Source organism: Mus pahari, chromosome 21 (genome assembly GCF_900095145.1).
Source record: "Mus pahari chromosome 21, PAHARI_EIJ_v1.1, whole genome shotgun sequence".
NCBI classification, from domain to species: Eukaryota; Metazoa; Chordata; class Mammalia; order Rodentia; family Muridae; genus Mus; species Mus pahari.
In genome coordinates, this window is record NC_034610.1 from 32,138,442 (window position 1) to 32,152,599 (window position 14,158).

At 43.0% G+C, this 14,158-nt stretch overlaps 2 protein-coding genes across 2 annotated transcripts in view; one reads left to right on the forward strand and one right to left on the reverse strand.

The window, feature by feature from the left end:
- Katna1 (katanin catalytic subunit A1) overlaps positions 1–11,084 on the forward strand; it is a 36,648-nt gene extending 25,564 nt beyond the window's left edge. The window contains exons 7-11 of the mRNA XM_021221225.1: positions 594–752; positions 7,302–7,428; positions 8,536–8,670; positions 9,089–9,215; positions 10,725–11,084. Coding sequence (XP_021076884.1) covers positions 594–752; positions 7,302–7,428; positions 8,536–8,670; positions 9,089–9,215; positions 10,725–10,923 — 747 coding nt within the window. The 3' untranslated portion in view covers positions 10,924–11,084. The remainder of the gene's footprint in view (positions 1–593; positions 753–7,301; positions 7,429–8,535; positions 8,671–9,088; positions 9,216–10,724) is intronic.
- The window catches only part of Ginm1 (glycoprotein integral membrane 1), a 28,992-nt gene continuing 15,580 nt past the window's right edge, over positions 747–14,158 (reverse strand). Inside the window, exon 9 of the transcript XR_003842698.1 lies at positions 747–2,911. The gene's annotated coding sequence lies outside the window, so the exon portion shown is untranslated. The remainder of the gene's footprint in view (positions 2,912–14,158) is intronic.

Consider the following 14,158-nt stretch of genomic DNA (forward strand, 5'->3'; position numbering starts at 1 on the left):
AAAGTGCCAGTTACTANTAGTTCATCTTCTGATAAAGTGCCAGTTACTAGTAGTTCATCTTCTGATAAAGATAATAAGTTAACAACCAGTTTGCCTTTTTTCTTAACTGAGTTCCAAACTTTTAATGCGATTCTCTTCCTTTTATGTAATAGAAAAGTTATTTGCGTCAGTTGTGATGGCATAGACCCAACAGTTGGGAGGCAGAGATAGGTGGAGCTCTGTGAGTTTGAGGCCACCCTGGTCTACATGAGTTCCAGGACAGCTGGGGCTAAATTAGTGAGGCTCTATTTAAAATAAACAAATGAACAAACAAACTTTGTTATGAAATATCATTCATTTTACTCATTGTTCTTTGTCACAGTGTTGTATATAAACGTAGTGTTATTTGGTACTTAGTGTTATTACTAGGGCAAGCTACTGTACAAGGGAGTCTCCACTGATAGTCCCACTCCTCCAGAGAATGGAGAAGGATGATCATTAGAGCCCAGTAGGTCAGGGCCACATCTGTGTTTATCCTCAAAAACCACAAACAGAAGAGGTAAGGAAAGAACAATGGCAGATGGAGTCTTTATACACTGTTACGTTCCCTACAGGGTGTGCTGATGGTTGGCCCACCTGGCACCGGAAAGACCCTTCTTGCTAAAGCAGTTGCCACAGAATGCAAGACAACATTCTTCAATGTCTCTTCATCCACTCTGACTTCCAAATACAGAGGAGAGTCTGAGAAGCTCGTCCGGCTTCTGTTTGAAATGGTAATGTTTGGAACAGCTCTAATAGAGATTCTACTTTCTCCGTTACATAGGCAGGGGGACACTCCGCCTAGGACCTGATGCTGTGCCTTTGAAATATCCTTTATGATCATGAGTAACTTTGGCTTCTATTTGTCTCCTTTCCTCCAGAGGTGGAGCCATATCTGCTATTTTCTGAGCGTTACTAGTGTGCTGTAAGTCTAAAGTAATTATGGCTAATTGGTTTCTTTAAAATTTGATTGTTGTGTGTACACACATATATATGATGGGGAGGGGTCCTGTGCGTATCACCACACTCAAGTAGACATTGGAGGACAATTTTGTGGTGTGGTTCTCTCCTTCCACCCTTACATGGATTCCAGGACTCACACTTGTGCAACAAGTACATTTATCTGCATGAGCCATCTTGCCAGCTCCATAATTATGTTGTTGAACAGCACCCTGTTTATGACATGGTAAGTGCTGCATTTTAACAAGCTAAAGACGAAAATCTTAAGTAGCTATGGAACTTTGATTACCTCCAGTCTGTGCCAAGGATTTGAGCTTAAGATGAATTTTATGTTAATTGTGTGTGTGTGTATGTCTGTGTGCATGGACATGTGTGGTATATGGACATGAGTGTAGATGCTTGTATATGGACATGAGTGAGCACCTGAAGAGGGTGCTCAATCTCTTGTAGCTGAAGTTAGTTACAGGTGTTTGTGAGCAGCCTGTTGTGGGTGCAGGGAACTAAACTGCAGTTGTCTGCAAGATCAGTGACAACTCTTAACCACTGAGCCTCCTGACTCTCCAGTTCCTACCTTAAGTGTGGTGATCTTAAGTGTGAGGTCCCAGTGTTTGAATTATTTTCTTCAGTTCTTATTTTGAGTTTCTCTCTTTTTTTCTTCTATAGTTCATTCAATTTTGCAGAGTATTTATTAAGGTTGCTTAATATATAATTTTTCATTGTTATTTTGGAAGTCATTTATTATAAAGATAACTCATTTGTCTGGTGACAAACAGCAGCCACCATGATCATTCTGGATCTCCACATTGGATAAATTCCATTTTTTTTCTTGAGATATAGGCTGTCTTCTGAAGTAATTTTTTTTTTTTTAATTATTACTTCTGCAGTGTCTGGTGACCCCTGATACATCCGCAAATCTAGGTATTTACTTAACTTTAGACCTCTGAGAAGCCAGACTTGTGGAGTACACCTTTGATCCTAGCACTGAGAGGCAGAGGCAGATGAGCTCTGTGAGCTTTAGGCCAAGCGGGTCTTCATAGGGAATTGCAGGACAACAAAAGTAACTAGTGAGATCCTGTCACAAAACTAACAATCAATCAATCAATCCAGAAGAAAAGACACTTTAACACACACAGATAAATAAGTATGTACTAAAACATACAAGTGCAGTGAGATGACATGGGCTAGCCTGACCCTTCTGTCTGTCAGGGAACCCTGTGAATGGAGCAGATAGCTTTGCCACCCAGATGACAGCCACCCTGCTGCCCATCATGACCTCTGAGCAGGGCTAACTGGAGTTCCTCTTTCTTAATTTCACCTCACAAAGATCAGTACCAGAAGGAACAATATAATTCTACAAGCTCCGATACTGTTTGGATTGAACTTGCCCACCTTTTAAAGACTTTGTTAAGCTTCACTGATGACTGAAGTCTTGCCTCTAAAAAGTAGTGCAGCTGATTCCATATTAGGTTGTCAGTGACACTACTACATAGTGATTAAGATAGGAATCCCCACCCCCTCTCCGTCATATGTATGTTTAGTGCTGACATTGGGGTTGGGTAACCTACCTGTTGGCCTGTCTCTGGAGAAGACTGATTATCCCCCTCCCTGCACCCATTAGTTGCCTGTAGCCTTCATTTCAGGTCGATGCCTTAGGGAGTTCCTCCATCCACATTGGCACGTTAACTGGTGTCATTGTGCAGGTCTTGTTTCGGCAGCCATATTGTTAGGATTTCATGGGTGCAGCTTCCCTGTCATGTCTAGAAGACACTCTCTCCCTGATCCTTTGGCTCTTCCCGTCTTTCTGCCTCCTTTTAGGTGCTGTCCCTTGAGCTGTAGCTGTAGGGTTGGTAGAGGTATCAGCTGGGTTGGACTGTTGGTTGCCTTTCTCCCTTGTCAGCCCGCCTTGCACCTTGAGATACTATCAGAGCCAGCCCTGGGGAGGAGGAAGACACGTGGACTTAATTCTAGTGGAAAAAGTCTGAGATGCTGCTGCTGATACTATCCCAGATCTTACAGTTTCTAAACTCAAAAAATACAATAAATAAATGAATGATCAATGGAACTAAAATACTCAAATTATCTGTTTTCTGGAAAGCTTCATGTTTTAGTTTTTATTTCTGCTTCCTATTGAACTTAAACAACTCATAAGCCAGGAGACTCCTTAACAGACTCCTAATGGCTTGTTAGTAATCTATAGCACAATAGCAATCTAATGGAGAATCTCTGATAATTTTGATAAGCTGATTTTCCCAGTTCCTGAGAGAGAGAGGAAACGTGTACTGCCAATCTCTCAGAACTAAGCTGATATTGTGTGGGCTTAGAGTCCTTACCACTCACTTCCCTAGCCATCCCTCAGCAGATTCTCCCCTTTTTGAGCCTCTATTCCTTTATTCAGAAGGCATTAATATTTTGTAGTATTTTAAATTTAATATTAATATATTGTATAATTTACAGGCTGGGAAGATAGCGTAATTGAGAAAATACAATGCAAGGGCCTGCGATCCATCCCTAGCATTCCTGTCAAATCCTGGCTGTGCTGGTTTGTCTCTGTAGTCCCAGAGCTGGGGAGGCAGACAGACAGATTCGTGGGGCACTGCTGACACGCCAGCCTAATTGCATTGTTGAGTCCCAGGCCAGTGAGAGACATTATCTCAAAACTCAAGGTAGACAGCACCTGAGGTGAGACACCTGAGATTGACCTCTGGCCTCCACATGCATATCATGCCTTTGCACACACAAGCTCATGTCCTCCCCACCCCCCAACTTGGTCAGGGTTTCTCTGTGTAGCCCTGGCAGTCCTGGAACTCATTTGGTAGACCGGGTTGGCCTTGAACTCTCAAGTGCTGCCACTGCCTGGCCATTTACCCCGTTTTCAAGTGTAGATTTTTAGATTGCTATAAGCTAATCTCTTCTGAGTGGTGGCTTGTGTCATCCTTTTCTCCATGCCTAGGCCTCGAGCATGCCCTCCACTCAGAGCCCTGCTTGTCACACTGCAGTTTACACACACATATCAAAAAGCCTGTCTTTACTGGCTTCCCTGGAGCTGCTGGAGAAACCTAACCTCATTAAAGAGATCCCTTTGCATCTCTAGGAGTGTGCTGCTTGAATACAGATGAGCACTGGCTGAGTGACAAGCCAGGCCTGGAGTGTGGTGTTCCTGCCATTGAGATCCAGAGTTAGCCCATTTCAAAATGGACTCCTTGCTCACAGACCTTCTGCCTCTCTTGTAACTTCTTTCACTTTGAATTTCAAGATGGAGTCTTGGCTATATAGTCCTGGCCAGCTTAAAGGTCATAGCAGCCTGCCGCTCCACCTGCTAAATGTGCCGCTAGGCCAGGGACAGGATGCTTCTTTTCACATGTTTTCGTTTTTCCAGAAGCTCTCAAAGTGGATGTTGTACGCTATGTTCTAATTAATTGATTTAGTTTTTTGAGAAAGGGCCTCATGTGTCATAGGGTGGCTTCAAACTCTGTATGTATCTGAGGATGGCATTGAACCTCTCATCTTTCAGTCAAGGTCTCTGTTCTATTATTTATTCTTTGAGGCTTTTATAAAGTATATTTTTATCATATTTCTCCTGTCCCGTAACTTCTCTCAGTTTTCCCCACTTTGTTACCCACCCAATTTCATGTTCTTTCTTTATTTCAAAAAAAAAAAAGAAAAACCTTCCAAGTATTTTTCCCTTTATGTTGTATGGATGTTTTGCCTGCATGTATGTCCGATGAAGCATGGATATGCAGTGCCCGAGGAGGCCAGAAAAGGATGTCACATCCCCTCAGACTAGGGCTGTAGACTATTGTGAGTCACTGTGTGGGCGATAGAAATTGAATCCAGGTCCTGAAGGAGAGCATCCACTGCTTTCAGCCATTGAGCCATCTCTCCAGTCCCCTCTCTCTCTCAGCCACTGAGCCATCTCCCCAGTCCCCCTTCTCTCTCTCAGCCCCTTCTCTCTCTCAGCCACTGAGCCATTTCCCCAGTCCCCCCTCTCTCTCAGCCACTGAGCCATCTTCCCAGTCCCCTCTCTCAGCCACTGAGCCATCTCCCCAGTCCCCCCCCTCAACCACTGAGCCAGCCCCCCCCCTAAAAAAAAAAGAAGAAGAACAACAAGTGGGGGGCTGGCTCAGCAGTTTAAGAGCACCATCTGCTCTTACAGAGGACCTGGGCTCAATTCCTAGCACCCGCATGGTGGCTCATAACTGTCTGTGATTCCAGTTCCAGGGGAACAGATACTCCCTCACAGACATATATAGGCAAATCATTAATGTAAAATAAAGCTTTATTAAAAATAGAAGAGCCTGACTAAAAGCATGTGGTTTTCCTGGGCTGCCGAGCCACTCCTGAGGGTAGCATGAGATCTTGTGGCTGCTTCCACCTCCTTGTTATAGGGGTTTGTCTGGAAGTCAAAGTCTGTATTTTTATTTTTAGTGTCTGGTGTTTCGCCTTCGAGTATGTGTGTGCACCAATGTGCCCAAGGAGGCAGGAAGAGAGCTTCGGCTCCCTGGACCCGGAGTTACTCTTGTGAGCTGCTTTGGGTGCTGAGACAACTACCTTAACGACCAAGCCACAGTCTTCAGCACCCAAAGGCCTGTATTTAAATAAGACCACTTACGTTCAGTGACAGTGCCCATGGTTTTCATATGACATTACAAATGTAATTGTTTAAATTGTTAAGTTTTATTTTAAAGTTAAACAAAGTGGGATCTATAGGGCTTTTTAAAAGTCACTTTTCCATGCCAGGTGGTGGTGGCGCATGCCTTTAATCCTAGCACTTGGGAGGCAAAGGTAGGCGGATCTCTGTGAGTTCCAGGACAGCCAGGGCTACACAGAGAAATCCTGTCCCAACAAAACAATGAGGGAAAGAAAGTAAGAAAAAGAGAAAATCTCTCCACGGTACCTTTCTAAGCTTAGCAAAACCACTTTTGCCTGTGTGGTTTGCTGGAAGCCAGGCAGTTCTGACTCCGTGCTTGAGAAGACTCAGTCAGAAATAGTGTGAAAACATGCAAAATGAAATTTAAAGTCTGTGATGTGCTTAGAATACGTGAATAAAGAACACATCAATGTAAGTTGACTCTTCTATAATGGTCTACTTAGAAACAAAGTATGCTTTATATATAAAAATGTAAAAAAAAAAGTTTATGTAAAAAATGGCCATCTAACTAGAATTTTTCTATTAGACAGGCTCTGTAATGTAGGAGGGTGGTTTCAACCAAGCTTTTTGTAGAACTTGTGAAACTATCTACTGATATCTCTAAATGTCCTACCATAGTTGTTCATACCATTAATAGGGTACATGGTAACCTTGTATTTACCACCCCCCCACACACACACATACACGCATGCACACACGTTTTTAAGAGAGCCAGTTTGATTATATAATGGGAAAAGGACATCTGTGTTTTCATTAGGAGCTGTATTTCAGAGCTGTGTGTTTGACTGCTCTGCTAAAACCTCAGCAGAATAAATGGGCCCAAGATCATCTTTAGCTACATAGCACATTGAGGACACCTGGGATTCATGAGTCCCCGTGTCCCAAAAAGCAAAGGTAGGACAACAAGATTGTTGAGTGGTGCTTGCCACCAAACTTGTCGGCCTTGTTTGCTCTCTGGGACCCACATGGCAGAAAGAGACTGAGCCTGCCCACTGTCCTTTCACATGGCTCTGTGGCTCTCCTACACCAACACAGACACGGGCACACAAATAAACATCATTTAAAAACGTTAAAGGAGATTCCATCTCTTCTTCTCCATTGGGCTAAAGTGAAAGGTGCAGTATGGCAGCCTCTTAAGCTGTTTTCCAGTTTCCTTAAGAGATTTCTTATGCCGGGCATGGTGGCTCATGCCTTTAATCCCAGCACTTGGGAGGCAGAGGCAGGCAGATTTCTGAGTTTGAGGACAGCCAGGGCTACACAGAGAATCTCTGTCTCAACGCCCCCCCCCCAAAACAAAACAAAACAAAATAACAACAACAAAAGATTTGTGTCTTCTGTGTATGAGTGCCTGTGCATGTCGGTGCACGATGTGTATGCTGGTTCCCGAAGGCCAGCAGAGGTATGGAACCCCTGGAACTGCACTTACAGAAGACTGTGAGTTGCCCTTTTGGGTGGCTGGGAACTAAATTCATGTTCTTGACAAGAGAACTACAGAACCATCTTTCCAGGTCTATGTTTCCCAGTTTCTAATCTATAAATTGTTTACTTCTGCAACACTGGGCCTTAAGCACCAGACAAGCACTCTATCGCTAGGTTGTATCCTCAGCTTTGGATTATTTTTAAATAGAAAAGCTCAAAACCCTAAAACCTCGTGTTGCTTGGTCTCTTCCTTCAGGCTCGGTTTTACTCTCCAGCTACCATATTTATTGATGAGATAGATTCCATTTGCAGCCGCCGAGGAACTTCTGAAGAGCATGAAGCCAGCCGAAGGATGAAAGCTGAGCTGCTGGTTCAAATGGATGGTACATGCATGAGCTTAGATGAGCTTGGGACGGGGTTGGCTTTATTGTAGTGCTAGCCCAGCGCATGCAGTCCGTATTCACAGCTGCAGGTAGATCAGAGGGGAAGGCACGTAGGACTTAGAGATTAGTAGCTGTAAGTGGGTATTCTGGTATTCTTGGAGGGCGACACATCAGAAGGATGGCATTCACACACCCCTCTTGGTACATGTATTGGTCCCTTATTTTTAGCCACAGAATTCAAGTAGGAATGCAAACAGATTAACCTTAGATGTTATGTATGTATTTGGAATACTTCTTAAAATATATTCATACTTTATTTTTATTTTATTTTTTAAAATTTTTTTATTAGATATTTTCTTTATTTACATTTCAAATGCTATCCTGAAAGTTCCCTATACCCTCCCCCGGCCCCTGCTCCCCTACCCACCCACTCCCACTTCTTGGCCCTGGCATTCCCTTGTGCTGGGTCATATAAAGTTTGCAAGACCAAGGGGCCTCTCTTCCCAATGATGGCCGATTAGGCCATTATATTCATACTTTATGAATGTTTTGTTTTCATTTATGTATGTGCATCTTATTCATACCTGGTGTCAGAGTCCCCAGAACTGGAGTTATGGTTGAGCTACCACGTGGTGCTGGGATTGAACTGAAGTCCTCTGGAAGAGCAGCCAGTGCTCTTAACCACTGCAGTATTTCTCCAGCCTGATAGTTTGGTTTTGGTTTTGTTTGTTTTGAGACATGGTCTCTACACGGTCTTGTCTATCTTGAGACTACGTAGACCATTGTGGCCTCAAACGCACAGAGATATGCCTACCTCTGCCTCCCAAGTGCTGAGATTTAAGTCATGCACCACCACACCCAATGATTTTTTTTTTTTAATAATTTGGCAAGTATTTGAGCTGATCTGGTGTTATTATAAGATCCCTTGTCAAATTTTTGTGTGCTGTAAAACCTCATTTTCCTTGGGTCACATACTCACCTGAGCCTTAGGGAGGCTGGAAAGCTGCACTGCCTTGCATCTCTGCGCATGGATATCATAGTCAGTAAAGAACTGAGCTTTATTTCATGACTCCCATGCAGTAACTTTTATTCTTCCTGCCCTTTTAGGTGTTGGAGGTGCCTCAGAGAACGATGACCCTTCCAAAATGGTTATGGTTCTGGCGGCTACTAATTTCCCATGGGACATAGATGAGGCTTTAAGGCGTCGTCTGGAGAAAAGAATCTATATTCCATTACCATCGGGTATTTTGACTCTTTCTGGGGGTTCCATTACCATTGGGTATTATGACTCTTTCTGGGGTTCCAGTTACTAAGGAGTTTTTTATAACTTAGAGTTTGATGCTCAGCCTCCCTGGAAGAGGTGGATGGTACACCCTTCTTGTGTAGCCATTTGGCTACACCTGGAGACCCTGACAACATCGTAAGTGTGCTTGCTTCAAGACTTGGAAAACAATTCTTGGTACTCTGTGGGCTTGAAGTGTACCTGGCGCCTTATGCCCGTAAATCAGCTCGCTTTGGCTAAAGTAGGAGGATTCAAGGCCAGCCTAAGCTACATTGTGAGATCATCTTTAAAACTATATCAGAAAGTAGGCTTGAGCAAGATAAACAGTATTCTGTTCCCATTGAAGGCATACATTTTCAAATGTGTTTCTCCCATTAGCAAAAGGCAGGGAAGAACTGTTAAGAATAAGTCTACGAGAGCTGGAATTGGCTGATGATGTTAACCTTGCGAGCATAGCAGAAAACATGGAAGGCTACTCGGGTGCAGACATTACCAATGTATGCAGGTGTGTATTTCTCTCACATTTTGTAAGCATAAACTTCAGTTGTGTTTATATTACATTAAGGCAGATGGCCACATTAGCCAAGGGCTATAGCTCATTTGTGGAGTAATTGCCTAGCATGTGAAGCTGTGAGTTTAATCCCAAGCACTGTAAAAAATTAAGAGCCCCACTTTACACTACAGTATGTTTATGGTTGCGAGGTAGCGTGAAGTTAGTGGTAAGTGTTGGCAAGATATTTGCATATGATGGTCCACAGTTCCTTTGAAAGCTACAAGTGCAAGAAATATTGTTTCTCTGCAGTGTTAGGTGGGAATCCACTGAAGTATGCTTAATGTACTCATGGGATGCAGTAATGCAGACTTGTTTTCAGTCACGGTGTCCTAAATGTGAGTGGATAAGACTCTGTCCAGTTGGCTCAGCAAAGCATAGTCCTAACCCAAGTCTCAGAGGCTGGACTGCACATGCGTCTTCATCTCTAAGTGAGCCAGAGATATTATATACAGATGAAGTTGCTGTCCCTATGTATACATGGTGACTGTAGTTAAGGATGAACTTGATCAAAGATGGGGCAAGTGACTTAGGTAGAATACTTGTTCAACATGCATGAAGCAGTTGGCTGAACGTGGTCCTCGGTATCACATGACATGTGGTGGTGGACTATAATCCTAGTAATCAGGACATGGAGGCAGGGCAATCAGAAATACAAGTCGCCCCTGGAACGCTGACATTCAAGGTCAGTCTGGGCTACATGAGGCTCTTCCTTAAAGATTTGTGTAGCCCTGGCTATTGTGAAACTGACTTTGTAGACCAAGCTGGCCTCTAATTCAGAGATCTGCCTACCTCTGCATCCCAGGTGTGTGCTCCACTGCCCAGCTAATAAAAGACATTCTTGATGGAAAGTTCCTGTAATAGAGGGAACAGGGAAACCCTGCTTAACCTGATTTTCCTTTTTTTGGAGAAAATGTTTAATTTTTGTAGCTAACATTACTTTCTGTTTCCATGCTGAATACCTATTCTTGTTTGAGCAGATAAGGAGATGGCAATTGCAAGCTTCTTTTTTTTTTTTTTTTTTTTTTTTAATATAAATGTATGAGTACTCTGCTGTGTGTACACCTGCACACCAAAAGAGGGCATTGAATCCTAGATGGTGGTGAGCCACCATGTGGTTTCTGGGAATTGAACTCAGGACCTTCGGAAGAGCAGCCAGTGCTGAGCCATCTCTCCAGCCCTAATACAGTTTTCTTTATTGTACCTTTTTACTTAAGTCTTGGACTGTACAGTCACCATTTATACTGAACTGAATGAAATTATACTTTGTTGTACAGGATGCATTGCTAAAAAGCAACTAAAAGCAGCTCTTATTTTCCAGTATAGGGTTTAATGTATGCATATAATGTGTATAAGATCTTAGAGAATTAACAGGGTTTTTGTTTTGGTTAGGGGTTTCGTTTTTGATTTGCATTTTTGTTTTTGAAGTAACACTTTGGGCTTTTTAAAAAACTTAATACCTAGGGATGCATCCTTGATGGCCATGAGACGACGTATTGAGGGTCTAACCCCAGAAGAAATTCGGAACCTTTCAAGAGAAGAAATGCATATGCCTACCACAATGGAGGATTTTGAAATGGCTTTAAAGAAGATTTCTAAATCAGTATCAGCTGCAGATATTGAAAGATACGAGAAATGGATAGTTGAGTTTGGATCATGCTAGCTATGTTCTCACATGTAAGCTGTGAGGAATCTGCCTTAAGTCTTTGAAAAATAATTAAATGTAGAATTTCAGTGCATTGAGTGCTATATTTTTTTAAACTTTCATAATGGTGTGATTTGAAAATTCTTATTGGTTCTGAATAAAGACTATTTTTAAGCTGCTCTTTGTTTCAATTTAGCACTGCTTGACTTCTGCTAAGTGCAGCACCTCTCCCAGTGCTGCTGCTGCTGTTATATGGTAATAACAGAGCTAGTGAGTGCTCACACATGCAGCTAGTTAAAGCATAGCTAGACTTCGTGTATCTTCCTTCTCATCTGATAGCATGGTAGCTTTTCTCTTTCTCTCAGAATAAGGCTAGGACTCTTGGGGCTAGAGAAATTGGCTCAGTGGTTTGAAGAGTACATAATGTTCTGTTCAGTTCCCAGTACTCATGTAGGGCAGCTTCAGGGCGATACGGTGCCTCTGAGATCCTTAGACACCTGCACACACACACACAATCTCTCTCTCTCTCTCTCTCTCTCTCTCTCTCTCTCTCTCTCTCTCTCTCAAAAATCTTCAGGAAAAACATTAGGACTCGCTTTAATGTTCATTTAAAAGAGGTATGGCAAAAATACAGTATTTTCTGAATAACCTGATTGAGAGAAAATCCACTGCTTCTGCTCCCATGTGCACTAGTGATTGTGTCACTACTCCTCGCTTAAATGACTTTATTCTGCCTTTGAAAAAGGCTGTGTACATGCATATGGTCACTTGATCCTTGATAAAGGAGCTAAAGCCATCCAGTGGAAAAAAGACAGCATTTTAAACAAATGGTGCTGGTTCAACTGGTGGTCAGCATATAGAAAAATGCTCCTTGTACAAAGCTCAAGTTCAAGTGGATCAAGGAACTCCACATAAAACCAGAGACACTGAAACTTATAAAGTGGGCAAAAGCCTCAAACACATGGACACGGGGAAAAAATCCTGAACAGAACACCAATGGCTTATACTGTAAGATCAAGAATCAACAAATGGGACCTCATAAAACTGCAAAAGCTGCTGTAAGGCAAAGGACACTGTCAATAGGACAAAAAAGGCCACCAACAGATCGGGAAAAGATCTTTACCAATCCTACATCCAATAGAAGGCACTGTCAATAGGACAAAAAGGAAACCAACAGATTGGGAAAACATTTTTACTAATCCTACATCCATTAGAGGGCTAATATCCAATATATACAAAGAACTCCAGAGGTTAGACTCCAGAGAACCAAATAACCCTATTATAAATGGGGTAGAGAGCTAAATAAAGAATTTTCAACTGAGGAATATCAAATGGCTGAGAACACCTAAAGAAATGTTCAACATCCTTAATCATCAGGGAAATGGAAACCAAAACAACCCTGAGGTTTCACCTCACACCAGTCAGAATGGCTTAGATCAAAAACTCAGGTGACAGCAGATTCTGATGAAGATGTGGAGAAAGAGGAATGCTTCTCCATTGCTGGTGGGATTGCAAACTTGTACAACCACTCTGGAAATCAGTTTGGCAGCTCCTCAGAAAATTGGACATAATAGTACCGGAAGATTCAGCAATACCACGCCTGGGCATATACCCAGAAGATGCTCCAACATGTAATAAGGTCACATGTTCCACTATGTTCATAACAGCCTTATTTATAATAGCCAGGAGCTGGAAAGAACCCAGATGTCCCTCAACGGATGAATGGATACAGAAAATGGTACATTTACACAATGGAGTACTACTCAACTATTAAAAATGATGACTTCATGAAATTCTTAGGTAAATGGATGGAACTAGAAAATATCCTGAGGTGACCCAATCACAAAAGAAGTCACTGGGTATGCACTCACTGATAGGTGGATATTAGCCCAGAAGCTCCAAATAACCAGGATATAATTCACAGACCACTTGAAGCTCAATAAGAAGACCAAAGTGTGGGTGCTTCGGTCCTTCTTAGAAGGAGAACAAAATACAGGAGCAAATAACGAGATAAAGTATAGAGCAGAGACTGAAGGAAAGGCCATCCAGAGACTGTCCCACCTAGAGATTCATCCCATATACAGTTACCAAACCCAGACACTATTGTGGATGCCAAAAAGTGCATACTGAAAGGAGCCTGATCTAGCTGTCTCCTGAGAGACCCTGCCAGAGCCTTACAAATACAGTTGGATGTTTGCAGCCAACCATTGTACTGCGTGCGGGGCACCCAACAAAGGAGTTAGAGAAAGGACTGAAGGAATTGAAAGGGTTTGCAACCCCATAGGAAGAACAAGATAAACCAACCAGAACTCCCAGGGACTAAGCCATCAACAAAGGAGTACACATAGCTCCAGCAGCATATGTAGCAGAGGATGGCCTTGTCAGGCATCAATGGGAGGAAAGGTTCTTGGTCCTGTTAAGGCTTGATAGATGCCCCAGAGTAGGAGAATCGAAGGTGGGGAGGTGGAGTGGGTGGGTGGAGGGACACCCTCATAGAAGCAGGGGAAGGGAGGATGTGATAGGGTGTTTCCAGGAGGGAGGGAAACCCAGAAAGGGTTAACATTTGAAATGTAAAGAAAATGTATAAGTCACTGCTGTCACTTGGAATTGGAACTGGTACGTTTTCTAACAATTCACAGAATCGGCAAAGACAAATGGATGCTAGTGGGTACCAGCTAAGCCAGGCAGTGGTGGTGCACACCTTTAATGCCAGCACTTGGGAAGCAGAGACAGGCTGTTCTCTGAGTTCTAGACTAGCTTGCCTTACAGTGAGTTCAGGGCAGTCAGGCTACATGGAAAAACCCTGTCTTGAAAACAACAACAACATAACAATACAGCTGTGGCTAGGGGTATGTCACATGAGAGTTCTTACCTAGCACGCATGATGCCCTAAATTTGAATTCCAGCTCTGCATGCAACCAAGCATATGGTGTTACCTGCCTGTAATCCCAGCGTGCAGGAGAATCCAGGATCTAGGTCATGTTGAGTCTAAGACCAGCCTGGACTACACACAAAATAATCAAAACCCAACAAGATTCAACTTCACTGTCACACTTGTCATCCTTCCTGCCCAGCAGGCCTAGGCCATAACTCAGATGTACAGTGCTTTCCTGGGCCTGTAGCTCAGCAGTGCAGTGCTTTCCTGGGCCTGTAGTTCTGCAGTGCAGTGCTTTCCTGGGCCTGTAGCTCTGCAGTGCAGTGCTTTCCTGGGCCTGTAGCTCTGCAGTGCAGTGCTTTCCTGGGCCTGTAGCTC